The sequence below is a fragment of the Phocoena phocoena genome, chromosome 15, assembly GCF_963924675.1.
Source record: "Phocoena phocoena chromosome 15, mPhoPho1.1, whole genome shotgun sequence".
Taxonomy (NCBI): domain Eukaryota; kingdom Metazoa; phylum Chordata; class Mammalia; order Artiodactyla; family Phocoenidae; genus Phocoena; species Phocoena phocoena.
Window position 1 is genome coordinate 27,254,165 of NC_089233.1, and position 19,495 is coordinate 27,273,659.

Consider the following 19,495-nt stretch of genomic DNA (forward strand, 5'->3'; position numbering starts at 1 on the left):
TCTCACTAAACTGCTTTCAGTCTCTTCCTGAAAGTCTCACCCACCCTCATTATATCCCCAGGCATGATCCAGAACCATTTACTCCCAAATTCCTCTTTCCAGACAATGGATGAGTCTAAGGGAAGCTCAGAGCAAGGGATGCATTGGAAGGTTCCCGTTTCTGACAAACTGAGGAAATTGATTATGAAACAGGTGCCCCGACAGGTGGGATAGGTGATGTCCTCTCAAAAAGTTCTAAAGAAAAATAGTCCCAGGGGCATTCAATTATTGCCCTATCAGTGCAGGTATGGGAAACAGCTCCCATTAGGAGGAATCATGGAGTCGCCCGTGGAGAACCTACAATATGTCCTTCTCCACACCCAACCCTGAATTTGTCTCTTGGTGAACCTGTCATTGGGAAACCCCTGAACATAGAAAGTGTTTGGTATATGGGGCAAGGGTGGGACAGAAAAATCTGCAGGCTTTGGAATCAGACAGACCTGAGTCTATGAGACCTTGGGAATGTCAAACTCCTTTATCTCTATTTCTTTTGCTGTAAAATGAGGATAATATAACTACTCTGAGGTTTATTGTTAAGAATAAATTATATGAGACATATAAGCTATATAACACAATTCTGAAAGAGAGTAACTAGTCACTACATATATTTTGTCTGTCTTCTGGCTTATGAAAGAGGCACTGAATTAAATCCAACAGACATTTACTGAGCGCTCTGTGCCAGATATCCAGCTAAGCACAAAGGAAGCACTCATCCAAACTAACCACCCTTCCTTCCTTTCTTCCTTCCCTCTTTGCTTCCCTCCAGCTGCCATGTGTATTGAGAGCCTAGCTGTCCCTATGAGACGACACAAGAAGGGGCCTTGATACGTTTGGGATGAGGTGCCGGTTAGGGAAGGCATCCTTGAGGATGCTCTCTGAGTTGGAATCTGAAAGTGAAGAGTAACAGAAACAGCATCCAGGTGAGCGCACATGGGGTGTATTGCAAAAATAGCTGTAATACTTTGCAGTTCCTTCCATTGAGAGGTGGAGTCTATTTCCCTACCCTATGAATATGGCCTGACCTTGTGACTGGCTTTAACCAGTAGACTGTAGCAGAAATTATGTCATGCACATCCCAAGCCTGGGCTTTTAGAAGTTCTGCAGCTTCTGTTATCAGATCTTGGAACCCTGCCTCCATATGAAAAAGGAAGCCCAGGTTAGCCCCCTGAAGGATGAGAAACATGCAGTCCAGTTGCCCATGTTCACCACAGCCAACAGCAGCCTGCTACCTGCCAGATACCCAGTGAGGCCATCCTAGACTGTGAAGCCATTAGCCCACCTGCCAGCTCATCACAGACACTAAGTAAGCCTGGCCAAGAGCAGCCAAGCCAGCCCAAACCAGAAGAACTTCCCAGCTGATCCAGAACCACAAGCCCAATAAACAGTTGCTATGTTAAGCCACTAAGTTTTGGGGTGATTTGTTACACAGCAGTAGATAACTGATACAGAACAACATTTGCAAAAGGCCTGAGGTGGGAAGTAGCATGGTAGCTTCAAAAACTGAAAGGATATGTATGTAATAAAGTGAAGAAAACAAGGGGTCATCAGATCATCTAATGTCCTGTCTGCAGGATTATATCGTTCACATCTATTTGTTTGTCTGTCCCCCCTCCACATGACTCAGAGGTGTTTTTGACAAGTGCAGAGCAGGTACAGACTTGCCGCATGGGGCATAAAACCATCCTCCAAAGAGTTATTTTCTAGATCATTTCAACAAGGATGTGGTTGGTGGTTAGGTGGATGAACTGTTCCCATAACCAGGAAATGCAATTTTTGTGAAATCCTCTTTTTCATCCCCTCTGATTTAGATACCGAGGATGGGAAAGAAATACTTACCTGGCCACCCTCGGTGTTGTGCATTGTGGTCCCTGTCTTACTATATTAAAAAGTGGCTTGTGAAGGAAATCACAGATTCATTGAGCAGCCTTGTAAGCCCCATTAATAAATGCATTAACCTAATCAACCAAGGTACCTCGTGGGCAGGTGGCTAACAAGCCGACCAGGTAACAGATGTGTGAGGCTTCCAACAACACTGGTCCTCTCCGTTTTTATTTTTCTTCATTTAAAAAGAGGAAGAAAGAATGAAAAAGGTGCTTTTCTTCCAATCAGCCTAATTGCCTTGAAGGAATCAAGGCTTCAAAATTAAACTAAACCTTCCTCCATCTGTCTCTCTCTTAATTAGCAGCAGACACTTGTACAGGCGCCGGGTGGGATGGAGCTTCGCCTCTATGGAAATGGAGAGTCAAGGTAATAACCAGTTTTCAAAACAAGCTACACATCTGAGGGTCTTGGCAGGTGGCCTCCCACCTACCTTCTTTCCTTGGGCCAAGGATATCTTAAGGAGGGGTTCCTACCACTCCTTCTCCCTTGGTGATCATCTTGGGTCTCAGGTGATGGATTTCACCTGGTAAGCAAGGTCCCATCCTAAGCTTTCAACAATTCCCAATTTGTCCCTACCTTTGGTCCAAGAATATATTGAAATAGAGCGATTAATCTTCCCATCACACTTAAGAATCAAATCCAAATGATTTGCTGTGACCCCGAAGGTCGGCATGGCCTGGCCTCTGGCTGTTGCTTGCCCACCCTCATCTCTCCCTCGCTTATTATGACCCATCACATAGTGCACTAGTTCCCTAGGGCTGCCATAGCAAATTACCACAAACTGGGCAACTTAAAACAACAGAAATTTATTCTTTCCCAGTTCTGGAGTCCAGAAGTCTGAAATCAAGGTGTCGGTAGGTCTGTGCTCCTTCTGCAGGCTCTAGTGAAGTATGCTTCTTTGCCTCCTCCTCTTCGCTTCTGGTGGTTGCAGTAATCCTGGCATTCCTTGCCTGTAGCTGCATCTCCAATCTCTGCCTCTGAATTCACATGACCCTCCTCTCTGTGTGTGTCTATGTGTCCAAACTTCCCTCTTCTTATACGGACGCCAGTCATTGGATTAGGACCCACAGTAATCCAGGATGACCTCATTTTAACTTAGTTACATCTGCAAAGACCCTATGTCCAAGCGTGAGCACATTCTGAGGTTCTGAGTAGATCTGGGTCGGGATGGGGGGAGGATGCTATTCAATCCAGCATACACACACAGGATTCCTTCCTATCCCAGAACACGCCAAGCTTTTCACCATCTCAGAGCCACTGGACCTTGTCCCTGTTGTTCTCACTGCCAAACACCTTTCTTTTTGGATCCTTCTTGTCATTTGGTTCTCTGATCAAAGGTCACTCAGAAAATTCCTCCTGATGACCCAGTGAAAACACCCCCGTTGCTCTCATCACCTTTGCCTATTTTAATATGTTCTTAGCCTGCATATATGAAATTATTTTTCTTAGTTATTTGTGTATTGTCTATCTCCTTTGACTAGAATATAAGCTCCAATTAGGTTAGACATCATATCTGCTCTGCTCCTCACTGTATCTCCAACATCTTAGCCCAGCACCTGGCACATAGTAGGATACAATAATAAACATTTGATAAGGGAAGAAAAGCACCAAAGACAGTTTGATTCCAGTGACATTCTCTCAAATATTAGAAATGGGCAGGATGCTTCACCTTCTGATCTCTGGTGGCTAATCTTATATATGCCAACTTGACTGGCCCGTAGGGGGTCCAGATTAAACATTATTTCTGGGTCTGGATGAGATTAGCATTTGAATCAGTGGACTCAGTAAAGCACACGATCCCCTCCAATGTAGAGGGGCACCAACCTAATTTGTTAAGGGACTGAATACCACAAAAAGCAGAGGAAGAGAGGATCCATGCCCTTCCTGCCTGGCCTGCTTGAGCTGGGACGTGAGTCTCCTCCTGCCCTGGACCTGGGATTTACAACACTGGCTCCTCTGGTTCTCAGGCCTTCAGACTGGGACTGGAAATACACCACCAGCCTCCTGGGTTTCTAGCTTGCAGACAATAGATTATGGGACTTCTCAGCCTCCATAATTGTGTGATTCAATTGCTTGCAATAATTCTCCATATATACATATATTCCACATATACATATTTGTACGTATATATCCTATATAATATATCCTACATATATAATATGCATATATATAAAATATATACATTAAGTATATCCTACGTACCTATCACACAGATGTAATCAAGGTAAAATGAGGTCATACTGGATTAATCTGGATCCTAATCCAATGACTGGTGTACTTATAAGAATAAATAAATTTGGACACATAGACACACACACAGAGGAAGGCCATGTGAAATCAGAGGCAGAGACTGGAGTGATACAGCTACATAAGGCAAAGTATGCCAAGGATTGCCACACCCACACACAAATATCCTGCTGGTTGTGTTTCTCTAACTAATACATCGTCCACACTGTAGAAGGCTACGTGACCTGTGCTTTACAGGGATAGAAGGACTGGAGCTTCTGGGGCAGAAGAACCAGGCTGCTGCCCAGCTCCAAACTCCTGGCTGAAAACTTGCAGAGGCATGGATGTTCTCTAGCAGCCATAGCTCAGGGGAGGTAGAATGGAGTCAGGCGCAGGGGGCGGGGATTGGTTAAAAAGACCGCTTGGATCCAGCAGCAGGCTGTGCTGACACGCCCCCTTCCCAGCTCACCCAGTGTAACCTGAGTAAGAGCTCACCTTTATTAAGTGCGTGCTCTGCTCCAGGCACCCGGCTAAGGAATGGACATTTGTTACCCCCTTTAATCCTCTCAATATCCTCATGAGGTAGGTGCTATTATTGGTCTCATTTTATAAATGGGGAAACTGAAGCAAGAGAGCTTTGGCAACTTGTCCAAGTGACAGTGCTGGGATCTGAACCCTTGACACCTGGCTGAATTCCAGGTATCCTGAAATTTACGAATGTGTGACAACATTCACCATCTATTTAACCATCTGCCTGCCTTATAGAAGAAACTCTTGTTTCCTTAACAAGTTTCTATCTGCAGGAAAGCGTTCCCCCGAAACTAAAGAAGGTGGAGGACAGAGTGAGAATTATAAGGAGAAAACACTTTTCTTGATTCCTCCTCTCAAAACATCAGGGATTGAGATATACATGTAGATCTTATTCACAAGAGGAGACATCAAAATGTCACAACTGGAAATTTCATGAAGTCTCAAACTCCCCCTGGAGGCAATATATGTTTACCTTTTTCTTCCTTAAAGTGGCGCAAGAGAAGGGAGCTGGGGTGTCATGAGAGACTCTCCCTGCCAGGCTCACAGCACTCAGTTGGCTACTGCATTACAAGAGTGTGGGTCTTGCATCGTCTGAGATGCACTGGCATTGGCGGGAGTGCTGACCAGTTACCAACAAAAAGTGGCTTCCTGTTAAAAGAACTGGGTTGGATAAGGTGCTATATGCTTCTCTTAGAACTGGGAGGAGCCTGAAGCTTCGTCACCACTCCAGCCAGGCACCATCCAGGTGCTTTACAGGTATCATCTCATTTAGTTGGCTCCCCACCCCACCCCAAGCCAATGAGGTAGGTGTGGTTGCCCGGTCTCTTCACGCTACATCACACCGACTCCCTCCATGACCATGTAGGGGGATCCCACTTTGCGATATTCACCAGTATTCTCTTCCCTGTGCTTCCATTCTCCCCTCCCCACCACTCAGAGAGCAGCAATCATTTCTGATGATGACAAAGTATTCCAAGTGTTGCTCCTGAATCCTACACTGAGCTCTTGACAGCCATAGTAGAGCCTTGGAAGGCAAGACGTCAGCAATAAGATCTGAGCATGCTGAGAGAGAAAGAAGGATTAGTGAAGCTGAGAGCGTGCAGGACTCAGTGCAACTTGTTTATACAGCAGACAGCGGAGTTTGGAAGAATTCTGTGACTGTAAAATCTTCTTTAGAATATGGTAGAAAGAGCATGAACTTGAAGAGCAGATGGACCTGAGTTAAAATCCCAACTCTTCCACTTATAAGAGAAGTAAACAAGTGACAAAGTGTGAAAGCACAAACCATTATGCCTGGCACACAGTAGGCTCCTTAAACGTATACCCCATCTGACATGATATTGTAAGAGACTGCTACTTGTCATCCAGATCTCTTCTACCTTTTTTCTTGGGCACATGGCCACCTAATCCTGAGCTAGATTTCCCTAGCCTTCTTGGAAGCTAAATTTGGCCACGTGGCTAATCTCTCACCAATGGACTGTTAGCAAAAGTGATGCATCCAGTTTCCACTTCAACATATTCACTTAAGATAAAATCGGTTGCCCTGGGTGTCCTCTCTCCCCCTTCCCATAGGCCAGGACAGCAACTAACTATAACAATGCAGATGAGGACAATACAGTAGGTGGCCACAGAGCAACAATGTTGGAGGAACCTGGGTCCCTGAGTGACAGCTTGGAGTAAAGCTGCCCCACCAACCTGGACCACCCCCTCTGGGGCTATTACACGAGAGAAATATACTTCTTTCTCTTAAGCCACTGCATTTGTGAGGCCTTTTGGTTCACTAGGACAGTGCTGAACTTTTATTTACATGGGAGTGTCTTCTGGGTCTCTACTCTTTTTTCTCTCCATCGTGAGCTGAATGAAACAGTAAAAGGGGAAACAGTTCATGATAAAAAAGAAAATACCCAGGTATTTCTCCCTTCTTTTGAAATACATGTTATAAAGCTGCACAGGCTCCTGCGGTTGTCTCAGCAGGCAGAAACAAGAAAGGCAGGAAAAAAGCCTAGCTTCCCAGGCGGGAGAGAGCCAGGAGGAGGTGGGAAGATTTGTCTTTATGGCAAATTAGCCCCCATTTCACCTGGTTCTGGGCCTCACTGTAGAGACACAAGGAGGGAAAATTACATTTGAACCAGGTTCTAATTAAAGCCAGGACTCCTGGCTGTTTCTACAGGGCCACACATCTTTCCTGAAGGCTTATCTCTCTAAGAGAGAAAATTGGAAAGGGGAGAATGGAATCCTGGCCCTTTTTAATCTTAGCCCTGAGGGTCCCAAGAGAAGGCACTGCTGCCTTTGCTGACGATGATTCTGAAACAGTGCCTGGCTTGGGCTTTGCACCAAAGCTATCCAGCTGCACGATCAGCCCCTTTGTTGTGGCTGCAGGGAGCCCTCTGTGAACATCTCAAGGCCAATGGACCTATGAAACCTTAAGCCCTCTGTCTCTTGCCTTAAGCAGTCCTGTTGGGCAGTCACCACTTTCTGAAAGGCTACTGAACAAAGGTAGCTGGACTCATGCTCCATCCGAGGCTGACCACAGAGCCCCCTGCATTGAAGGGCCCTGGTTGGAAACTGTGCACTCATTCACTGCCCTTCATCCTGCACTGCTGCTCCACAGATGGAGATATTTCTTCTCAGAAATTCATTGCATGGTTTGTTTTATGATCAACCTCTGAACTGGTAAAATTTTATATAACTGGTGGTTTTTTAAAGGGAGGAAATACAAGTTAACTCTCCTTAATCCTACATACTTCCTTCCAATGTGCAAAGGACCATCTCAAAGTAGATAATGATAAGATTTGGGACCCTGTGTTAGATGAATGCATGAAGGACCTCCATTTTTCCCCCCTTCCTTGTATCCACACTCTTTTTATGTGACTTTGAAGCTCACCCCCCAAAAAAGAGGATCTTTGGATTCTGAGTTCATCATGTGATTAATGAAGGTTAGCAGATATGACACACACAGAAGTTTGAAAAGTGCTTGCTGGTGTTTGATTGCTCTCTTTCACCTCTGCCCCCATCATGAGAACATGTCTGGGCTACCTTCTCTAAGGATAAAAGACACCTGGAGCAGCGCCAAGTCACCCAGTCTTTCCAGCTGAAACCAGCCTACATCAGCCAGCATCCATCCAACCCCAAGTCATATGGGTGAACTCAGCTCAGACTAGAAGAACCTCCTGCATCAGGATAAATCACTGGCACATAGACCCCTGATCTCAATAAATGCTGAGTTAAATAAGTTTAAGCCGTGCGATTTGAGGTTGTTTCTTATGCAGCATCATTGTAACAATGGATAACTGATACAAATGCCAATCATTCGCTCACCCTACTCCCAGGAAGAGCCCTAATTTCCAGGTGGGGATCCATGTCTCACCTACCCTTTTTTTTTTTTTTTTTTTTTTTTGCAGTACCCGGGCCTCTCACTGTTGTCACCTCTCCCACTGCGGAGCACAGGCTCCAGACGCGCAGGCCCAGCAGCCACGGCTCACGGGCCCAGCCGCTCCGCGGCATGTGGGATCTTCCCAGACCGGGGCACGAACCTGTGTCCCCTGCATCGGTAGGCGGACTCTCAACCACTGCGCCACCAGGGAAGCCCTCCCCTACTCTTAATCCAAATGGTGTGGATGACATACCCCTCCACTCCTTCACCCTCTAACCATTCCCCGATGACTACAAACAACCCATTTCATTGCCCTCATCATAACAATTTGTTCAGAGGTAGGTGGCCACATGACAAGGCAAGCCAATCATAGCAAAGCCTGGGATCTTTACTTATGGAGACAGAGGGGTCAATGAGATCAATGATCCCAGCCTTCCATTTATAGGAGAAGCAACTGGAGCTGTGGGCACAAGGACACCCAACGGAACAGAAGCAGCACTGGATCTAAACACTGGCCACCCCCCACTTCCACCTGGTTGATTTTTCTATTTCCCAGGGCCTCTTTAGAAAAGACAACAGGATTCCCTTCAAATGCGATGCTCAGCTTCAATTAATAATTTATTAATAAAATGTATGTTTAGTGTCTACTACGTGATGGCGGTACCATGCAAGATTTGGGGGATATTTAGCATGAATGATATCTAGCCAGCTTAGCCTCAGAGCGACACACGTTTTAAAAAAAATTTTACTAGAGTATAGTTGATTTACAATGTTGTATTTGTTTCTGCTGTACATCAAATTGAGTCAGTTATGCATATACGTATATCCACTCTTTTTAAGATTCTATTCCCATATAGGTCGTTACAGAGTATTGAATAGAGTTCCCTGTGCTATACAGTAGGTCCTTGTTAGTTATCTATTTTATATAGAGTAGTATTGCTATCTTGCTGCAATGGCATTTCCTGCAAAGCAGAGAACTCTCTCCACAGGCTCACTTCATGCCCTATGGGTTCCCAAGGAAGCTCATCAAAATGCCAGTGCTTGCTGTACGCTTTTCCAAAGAGGCTGAACTCAGAAGCTGGTAGAATTTGATTTTTATTAAAAAAAAAAAAATCACTTCCTTATCCTCCACCTGCTCTGTACCCTGCTGCTCACCCACAAACCAATAACCCAAGCCAGAAAGTTGCAAAAGCCTGACTTTTATGAAGTAATGTTTTAAGGCTACTTTTAAGTGAGTCCTTCCCCAGGTTGTGTACCCTCCAACAGAACTGTAACCCAAATCACATATTTTCTGTGCTTCTGTAGCATCTCTTGGATGAATATTTATCACCGAGCTACATCAATTTTCTCAAAAGAAAGAAAGAACTAGGATTTCTTGAGTGCTTACCATGTACTAGACACCGTTTTTAGCCGTTTCACCTACATGATCTAATTTAAACCCTCGTAAAGGGAGGTGATGAGGCAATATCATTTTTTCCCATGTGACAGATGAGAACTAAGGCCCAGAGACACTGAGTAATTTGGCTGCCAACTGACTCTGCCACAGCTGATAAGTGGCAGAGCAGGGTACCAAATCCAAGACCGTCCACCTCCAATGCTCTTACCTTCCAGCTATAGCCCCCAGATCAAACCCCGACTAAGAATTTTTGGAATACATGAGGAATGCTGGCATGCGAAAACTGGTGCTCTGGGGTAAGCTGTGTTTGTATCTAGGATTGGGTCTTAGGAAAATGTAGGTCCAGAGTTGAATGCACATAAAATGACCCAGGAGGTGCATTTTTAAAGTGAAAAAATGAAAAATGGAAAGTGAAAAATCCAGAGGTTCCAGGCCCATAGGAGTGGGTAGGCCCGGGATGGACATTGGTAAAAAGCATCTCCCGTGATTCTGGGTCAAGTCCTTAAGCCATTCTTTTTTTCTTAAAGACTGATTTTTTTTTTAATTGAAGTATAGCTGATTTACAATGATCAGGAGAACAGCAAAGTGATTCAGATAGATAGAGAGATATTCTTCTTCAGATTCTTTTATACATTATTAATAATGTATAAAAGAATTATGTTATTAAGAATGCCTTAATATATATTAAGAATTATGTATAAAAGAAATATGTTATACCTTATTACAAGATATTGAATATAGTTCCCTGTGCTATACAATAGGTCCTGTTGTTTATCTATTTTATATATAGTAGTGTATATCTGTTAATTCCAAATTCCTAATATATCTGTCCCCTCGCCTTTCCCTTTTGTTAACCATAAGTTTGTTTTCTATGTCTGTGAGTCTATTTCTGTCTTGTAAATAAGTTCATTTGTATCATTTTTTTTATGTTCCACATATAAGTGATATCATATGGTATTTGTCTTTCTCTGTCTAACTCACTTCACTTAGTATGACAATCTCTAGATCCATCCATGTTGCTGCAAATGGCATTATTTCATTCTTTTTAATGTCTCAGTAGTATTTCATTGTGTGTGTGTGTGTGTGTGTGTGTGTGTGCACGCCACATCTTCTTTATCCATTCATCTGTTGATGGACATTTAGGTTGTTTCTATGTTTTGGCTATTGTAAATAGTGTTGCTATGAACATTGGGGTCTTAAGCCATTCTTTGAGCTCTGGGTCCTGGTCCTGGGTGTGATGCCCTGTGTGAGTGCTGGCAATCTCATTTATCTCAAGAGAACTCAGTTCCCTCATCTGTAGAAGCATAAAGGGTGAAGAAGTGTATTTTCTTCATTGCTTCATGGAAGGGTATTATTTGCATTATCTCATAAAATTACTCCCCCAAACCTGATAGAACGTGAATACTATCATCTCCTCCATTTTGGAAATGGCAGAAATGAAAGTCCAGAGCATGTGACTGGCTTGGGCAAGACCACACAACCTGATTCTAGTCAGAGCTAGAGTGATGAAATCACAGCACTGTGCTAGAAGTTTCCCCCAAGTTCCAGGCTCCAAAGGCCAGGTTCAAAGATTCGTTTTGCAAAATAAATGTATTTCCATGATACGTGTTCATACTGGTTAGGGGAGTCCACTGGGATTGAGGTGGTGGTGTCTTCTTCCATCCTGGGTATTAAACAATTATTCCAGGAGTCCACAGGGCTGGGCACGTGGACCTACAGCAGTGACCACTAGGGGGAGACTTTCCTGGAAAACCTCAGGTAGTGAAAAATGGGATAGTGCAAACCGCTAAGATTCGTTTGCCATTTCGTGGCAGATAGGATTCCCCTCCCAAGCGAGTTATAGCCAATGCAGGTGGAAGCAGGGAACTTGTACCTTCAGGGACCTAGCCCTTTCTCCTTTGAAGCTACTGCTTCTTTATCCAACCTCCCCAAGGGACACCCATCCATCTGCCCATGCCCTGTGTTCCCAAAGTGGGTTCCTAGCAACATTCCAGTAACTGGATCTCAAGCTGTGAATTGGTTTTCCATAGAGAAAAGAGATCAGATGTCAAAAGTGTTTGGGAAATGATGGGTTATACAGAGTTTGACAGTTTTTATAACCATGAGATTTTTCAGAGCTTTAATTTGCTCACCTGATAATAATAGTAATAATTATACCAGTTACAACCTCATGTGTTTATCACTTTTGACATGCCAGGCACTGTGACATGTGTTGTACATGTTATCTCACATCATCCTCACAACAACCTTAGGAGGGAGGTGATAGTGTTGTCTCCATCTTGTTGATCAGAAAAGAGGGGCTCAGAGAGGTTGAATGACTTGGAGAAAGTAACAAGAGTACCAATGATGGAACCACAGTCAGAACTCAGGTGTGTCTGAGGCTAAGTCCATCACACCCTGCTAATACCTCTCTTTTAAGAAGGTGGCAGGGTGTACAACCCCCCTGACCTTGTTATCATGCCTCATGTAGATTCAGGGTCTGGAGATTGAGTAGAAAACAATAGGGAAAATCAGTGACCTCAGAGGAACTTGGGCCTCCCCTCTCTGGGACCCTTTTTCTCTTCCCCAGACAAAGCAGGATAAGTAAAGATGCATTTAGGAGGAGAGGGGAAATTAGCCTCGTTTGAGTAGAAAAATAGCCTCTAAGCCCTTGCTTTTGACCTGTCCTGAAATATTTTCTAAATGCATCAGACAACAACAGGCTGATATAAAGACAGGGATGCTGACTGCCTCTAAATGTTGTCATGGGAATCGTAATGGCTTTGTTTTTCACAAGGGAAGGAAAAAAAAGTTTATGCCTCAAATTAGCAGGTCTGTCATGTTCCAAATTGTTTACATTTCTAAAAATGGATGTTGACATATGAATACTTATTATCTAATGCAGACCCAAAAAAATCTGCCTCTCTCAAGGCAACAACTGGGTAACAAGGGGTTCTCATTAGACACGAGGGTCTAAAGCTCTCACTCCCAATTCTGGAATATGGGGTGACACTCCTCATTCCCCTCCACCCCGTCCCAGAGCTCAAGTTGCTTCGGAGCCTCTGGGACTCTGGTCAAACTTCCCTCTTCAGAACCCTCAACCCACAGAAAGATGCTTGGAGACCCAATCAAACAGTCTTAGTTTCCCAGCAAGATTTCTCTACTGCAGTGGTTTTTAAAGTATGGTCCCCAGACCAGCAGCATCAGCATCACCTTGGAACCTGTTAGCAGTTCAGCTCCTCTGGCCACACCTAGTGAATCAGAAGCTCTGGGGTGGGGCCCAGGAATTAGGTTTTAACACTCCTCCAGGAGATGCTGATATGCACTGAAGTGGCTCAAACCTGAGAACCATGGGGTGGCCCACGGCTCCCTCCTCTGCACTCCCACGCACTCACTCGCTACCTTCTGCAGTCTCTTCATTACCCCTCTGCTCTATTTTCTTCTCTTCATCCTCACCCCAGTTCGGGGCACTGCCCACCTGGATGACTGCAAGAGTCTTCCAGAAAGTGACTTCAACTCCAGACCGCCCTCCCCCAATCCAGTCTCCACTTAGAAACCAGAACTGTCTTTTGAGAAGGCAAAATGGCCCTACCAGTATCTTACCTACAGCCCTGAAATATCTTCTAACTTCTCCCAGTTCAAGGTCACTAAAGGGTTTGACCTTCACCTGCTTGGGTCAGCTACATCCTCCCAACTACCACATCCGACAAAGCATAAGGAGTGAAGAAAGAAGAGAACTGAGTTTCCAGTCTGTTCTGGAAAATAGCCATTCCCATCACACCCCAGTGGGAAATAACTTAAGCATTAGAGTCAGGCAGACATGGGTTCGAATTCAGCTTCATCACTTAGCAGCTATATGACTTTAGACAAGCAAGAGCTAGCCTCGCTCAGAGGCCCATGTCCTCGACTCTGAAGGGGAAGGACAACACATACATGGCTGGGTCATCGGAGAGTTCAAGGACAAAATGACATAAAGGGCCCAGCCCTCTGTCTGGCACATAGTAGGGGGTTAATAAATTATAGCCACCACCTAGCCCAGTCACCCAGCTAGTTAACGCACAGACTCAAGGGGACCAACTTTTGATGCTCACCATGGTAGCCAGGAAAGTTGAAAATAGCATCTGTTCCCCAAAAGGCTAATCATTCCCAAGACCCAGGGCCAACAACCTGACTCTGTTTATCTCTCCCTCACAATTTGTGTTTTTCCCCCCGCATTAATTTACCTTACATTTTACCATTTGCCTACACAGTTTTCTGAGATAAAAACGTCTCCTGGATGTCTTACCTGGGATGGTTTCTGATAGTGACATTTTCCTTCAGGCAATGAACATTGGGAAGTGAGGAGTGGCACACTTTTCAACAACAGCCCGGAGCACAGACATGCCACCCCAGGCGCGCAGACACACACACACACACACACACAACACCTACACACTGGAACTCAGACGGACCTGCAGGTCCACCCAACGCGGACACATGTGTGCACACAGACACCAGGATTCTCTGTGCCTTCATGGATTAATGCCAAATCCAACAACACCTGGACAAAAGAGCTAGAAAAAGCCATACGGTACCTTTCGGTGACTTAAGTGTCGCCACTGTCCAGTCACCCTCAGAACTTCCTAAAAAAACAACAATGGAGAGATGCTGATCTATCTGTTCAAGGGCTTCCCATGTGTGCTGTGCTCTCAACGCCCAGATGCTCTGCAGGCACCCCAGCTGCAGCCTCCAAGGGGTGCAGGTCTCAGGGGACCGGGGAACAGGGCGTGGGACCAAATGAGCAATTACGATTATGTGAACACTTCTCTCTGCAAGGCCCTGAAGCACGATTAAGATAATACCCAACACAGGATCAAGAGAGGTTCCCCTGAAGAAAGCCTAGATGTTTTCTGGGAGAGACAGAATTCCTAGGTGGCTCTAAATTTCAACCCTCTAAGAAAGAAAGCAAAGTTTTAGTTACATGAGGTCACTTTGGCTAATAACGCTCTGTTGACAAGAGATAAATTTTGATCCTCTTTTATTGCAATCCCCCTGCTAAAAAGGTGGGGGGAGCATCATTAGCTCCAAATTCAAGGTCAGGGCAGGCTCTGCTGACTGCAACTTTAAATGCTGGGTGGCAGGCTGGGTGGAGTGGAGACCCTGCTTTCACAGTGCCTAGCACACAGTCTGTGTTTGAAAAATACTGTTGAATGAATGAATGAATGAATTCAAGGTTCTCCACGGGGTCACTCTTCCTGAGGTAAGGAAATTCCCCTCAATGCTAAAGGAATCAAACTTGTTATCTGAGAATCCCACAATGCCTGGGACTTTGATTATATATCAGTTTCTCTAAATTGAATTCCATTTCAGAGGTACTGGATGGGCCCTGGGGGAATCTCTTATTATTAGGAGAACCCCATAGTGACCCTTTTGCAAAGGATGGTGAGAATGACTATGGCTACAGCCTACCCCGGGCCTCGACAGACCTTCTCTGTAAGATCGGGTTTTACTCAGACCGAGGCGAACCTGCGCACGTGCCCCAGCAGCAGCCTCTGCCCACTGGCTGGCGGCCTGACCAATCAGCGTGCACTACTAGCTCCAGTTTCCTTTCTTAGGAATCTACCTGGAAAAACCAAGTCCTCAACATTTCTGCACAATTTCCAGAGATTTATCAGGCTGCCAGCTGGGAAGAGATGTAGGGAACAGTCTGATCTGAGTGATTACAGAGCACAGATCCGGCCCCATTTAAACATTTCTGGTTGGCCTCCCAGGCGTGCCAAAGGATGCTCAAATTGCCACGTTCCCCCTGCGGATATGAGCTCTACACCCTCATCACTAACAACAGAGGCGAAATTGGAATAACAGGTGAAGAGTGACGAACTTAAAATTAAGTGGGACCCGCCCGGGATGCCTTCATGTTTCTTCTCCCTCTGAGCCAGGATCATTGACATCTGGAAATAGTGATGCGGCCCCAGATCTTCCTGTGCGGGGTGGACACATGCCTGACTGAGTCACTGAGTCACTAAGCCCAAGGAAGCCGTTTGCTCCCAAATCAAATCCACGACTGCCTTGAAGGCAGGAAACAAGCTGTGGTCACCTCTGTCCCCACTATCTAAGACAGGGCAAGACAGTAACAAGTTTTCTTTCGTAAATCCAAAGCTAATAAGGGCACTTAATAAGATGGCACACAAGCTACCAAATATATAGCTAAGGCCCCATTATGGGCTTGGTGGCACTAATGGACATTAGATAAATATTTTGGGGGTGAAAAAGTAAATGCTTAATTTATGTAAAGAGGATGGGCCTACGGCATTGAGAGGAAGCGGCCATGAGAGAACTTTCTGGGAGAGGAAAATATTTCTTATCCTTACTGGGATGTTGATGACCCTAGTGTATGTATATTTTCAGTAGTCACACTATTGTAAAATTACAATCTGAGTAGTATACTATTCGTAAGAAATTATACCTCAACTGTAATGCACCTTAAACATGTTATACCTCAATTGTACTCAGCATCATGGGAAAACTTTTACCTTCAAACAAAGAAAACAATACCTTAGTAAGTCCTCCCCCACAAAGAGGAAAATGGGCCTTTTCAATCTTTTTTTTTTTATTTTGGCCTGGTTATAACCTCTGGCGCCAGAAATTGCTCTGTGAGAGACAGAATCGTTTCGTGGGAAGAAGATGACCTGAATCAGGCTATCCCAAATATGGGTCTTGGCTCTTTGGGTGTGACTTTGGGAAAATTACTTAACTATACCAAGCCTCAGTTTCCCCATCTTTTGACTTTGGGACTCATACCTCCTTCAGAGGTATACTGTTTGGGTCAATGATACTAGCTCACTTTCCTCCATAACAATGACAAAAAGAAAAACTAGCAGAGGTTAATTCACATTTGAGGGGCTTATGCATCACTTAGGGTTTTCACACATGATTCCTACAGAAAGAGCGAAAAAGAATTCCTGCCACATCTAAGTAAAGTGCATTGTTGCTGTGGTTGTAAAAAGTGCTATTGGAAAATGTAACACGGTACTGGGAAAATAGTCCATAGAGTGTCAAATAGCAACAGAGAAAATATTTTCTTATTAAATTCTTGAATTAAAAAAAAAAAAAAAGGCACAACCTTTTATCAATAATGCTGTTACTTCCTGTCTCTTTCTCTCACTGGGCAGCGTAAGTTGCACTAAAGCATCTGAAGGGCATGCGGTCAGGAACCTTTAGCAGCTGGGGATTTAAACTCTCAAGACACCTAGAGGAAAAACTAGACACGGGGCCAATAGGAGCTAAATGTCAACATGCAGGCAATTTTCCATTTGCAAAGCCCATCAGGAACTACATAACAGAGTGGTCTTTTCCCAGTTCTGGAGGCAGGAATCACCCATCTCTGAATCATCAGGTGACCCTTAGGGATAGTTTCACAACTGTCTTTGCAAACATTGACCTATGAGGAACCATAAAGCGGGTCCTTGCATTGTAACCACCTATCCACAGGTGGCTCAGGCCAGAGGATTTGTGTGCTTAACTGAATTTTCAGGTTACAGTTTGGCTCAGTCGAGAACAACACACACTTCTTGACTTTAGAAAATACTTAGAGGATGTTTAAACCCACATTTCTGACTTAGTAAGGAGAGTTAATTGAGTGAAACAGAATCTTTCTTTGATGGATTGTAGGAGTCATAGCTCTGGGCATATGGACCTTCACTGTCCAGCTATTGATGGGGAGAGTGAAGAGGTTTGGGCCGCCTCTTTGCTGGCCCTTAGCACAACTCAGAAAAGTCATCTGCTGTTGGCTTGCTTGTTTGTTTTATCAGAGTCCCAAAGTGAGTTAGCTTTCAGGCACATCTTTCCCATCAAACTAGAGTGAAAGATATGGACCCAACTCTCTATTTCCTTCAAAGTGAAATCTACCAATTGCATGTTAATCAAGGTACCAGTGTATTTGGAAATTCAAGGAAAAATATGACCAACAAACAATTCTGGTCTGGAGACTTTCATATGGGGCAGTATTGATTGAGGGCTGACCACGTACCAGGGTAAGCACTTTCCCTGCACTGTATATCAAATCTTGCCAATAGACAATTAGTTGGATATTTTTATTATCTCCAGTGTACACATGGGGTAACTGAGACCTGGAAGGTTGAGTAATTTCTGCAATAAACATATGAACTAGATCTTAAACTCAGTCCTGACCAACTGCAGGGGCAGTGCTATATGCCACCATCTTGCTGATGATCTCATGCTCCTGACATGATGTGGGTGGTGTCTGTCACGTGGTATTATTCAGTGGTTTTACAAATACGTATTGGGAGGGCTTATTAAGATCCCTTCATGAGTGAGCACAGGCCACAGAAGCAATAACCGATTTGTCCTGTGCCAGCAGAGATAAGGTGGGCTTTACCCTTTGTGGAAGATGGCAGAGAAGAGGAGGAAAAAGCCAAGAATCATGCAGTTTTAGAACATGTCAGACCTCTGCAGATGTCAGTGGGTCACCAAATACAGACCCCCAAGTTTATTCACCCCAAGGAGAAGAAGAGCCGAGGGTGGGGTCTGGAGTGATTTTGAAAACACTGAAGTGAGCATTTATTTTGTTAGTATTACATGGACTAAATGCTTAAAATAATATTTCAGTTATTGATAAAACAAGATTTTTTTTTTAATTACATAGTCCAAAGGCGATATTTGATGCTTGTGTTCTCTGGTGTTCTGCTGAGACCAATTTTCCCAAATAGCTCTACATGGTTGAAATGGCAGGTGGGGGGTGGGAAAAGTTAAAGAAAGGAAAAAAGGGAAGAACTTTTGAAATGAATAAAAATGGTAGTTCAAAAAAAAAGAAAAGACCCCTTCATGGTGCTACATGCTGGGGAGACATCGATGAAAGGGACGGACTTGGTTCATGCCTCAGTGGGACCTACAATCAAGGGACACCAGATTAAATGTCTGCAGGATGGATGAAAGCGCTGAACAAACAATCATTCAACTTCATCACTCCTTCTTGTACAGAGTACAGTGAGGTTTAGCCTCTTACATCTCCCTAGTGTATGCTAACATTTTACAATAACTGGCCAATGAACTCCTTGGGAACAGAGACCGTTCTGTAGTCACATGCTATATAGGACCAGATGTTACATTCCCAAATCCCTGAATTATAGAAAGAAAGGAGCTCTCTTTAAACATGAATGAGTGTGATTTCAACAAGCAAACAACAAAAATAAAATTAAATAAATAAAATAAAAATTAAATTAAATCAAATCAAATCAAATTAAATTAAATAGATGGGAAGTCTTGTTTGGGAAGAATTTATCTCAGGAACTACCAATAATTCCCACCCTTTTCTCCCCAGAGTTGGTAGTGAATGAAGGAGACACATTTAATGGTCCACGGGTATTCTAATGACTAGAATGAGTAGAACTGTTTAATTTTCCAATTTTAAAATTAGAATGGAGCTTGGAAACTAGAGAGTTCAGGTTCTTCATTTTTCACACAAAGAAGCTGAGGTCAGGGGGTTTTGGTGACCAACCCACTCGATGTTCTGAATATTAAAGTCTCCAAGAGAACACTGATTTTCCAGAGGTATTTTTGAACTTGGCAGTTAACACTAAAGGCTGTCCAAGTCTCCCCTTATTTACTGAATTGAAATTTTTAGAAAATGAGTCTGGTTATCAGAGACTGCAGAGCTTTCCACAGCAAACCATTTTTTAAACAACTTCTCTACTGGGTGGTAATGATTTTGTTAATGAAATGCATTTCATCATTCACAGCACAGTCACGTTATGCCTTAATAGAGAACCCTTGAAATAATGTTTATTATGGGATTTGCATTTCATTTGGGCAGGCAGACTCTGGACTCCTGGGTAACCCATCGGGTCATGCATTCGCTCAGTCTGCCCCTCACTGGACCTCACAGGACCAGTGACTCAGATAAAGCTTGTGAACTCCCGTAATAGTCAGAAAAGAAGGACCAAGAAGAAGAGGGGCACATCAACCATAGCCAGGATTGAAGAGGGTACCCCAAGTGAGACCCTTCAGAGTTTTTAGAAGATATAGGGGTTCTCCCTTCCAACTAAGCTATTCTTTGATTCTTGTCAAAGACA

General features: G+C 44.1%; 1 protein-coding gene across 1 annotated transcript in view; it reads right to left on the minus strand.

The window, feature by feature from the left end:
- Positions 1 to 19,495, minus strand: part of SHISA9 (shisa family member 9) — a 291,458-nt gene that overhangs the window by 3,685 nt on the left and 268,278 nt on the right. The window contains exon 4 of the mRNA XM_065893341.1: positions 14,000 to 14,047. Coding sequence (XP_065749413.1) covers positions 14,000 to 14,047 — 48 coding nt within the window. The remainder of the gene's footprint in view (positions 1 to 13,999; positions 14,048 to 19,495) is intronic.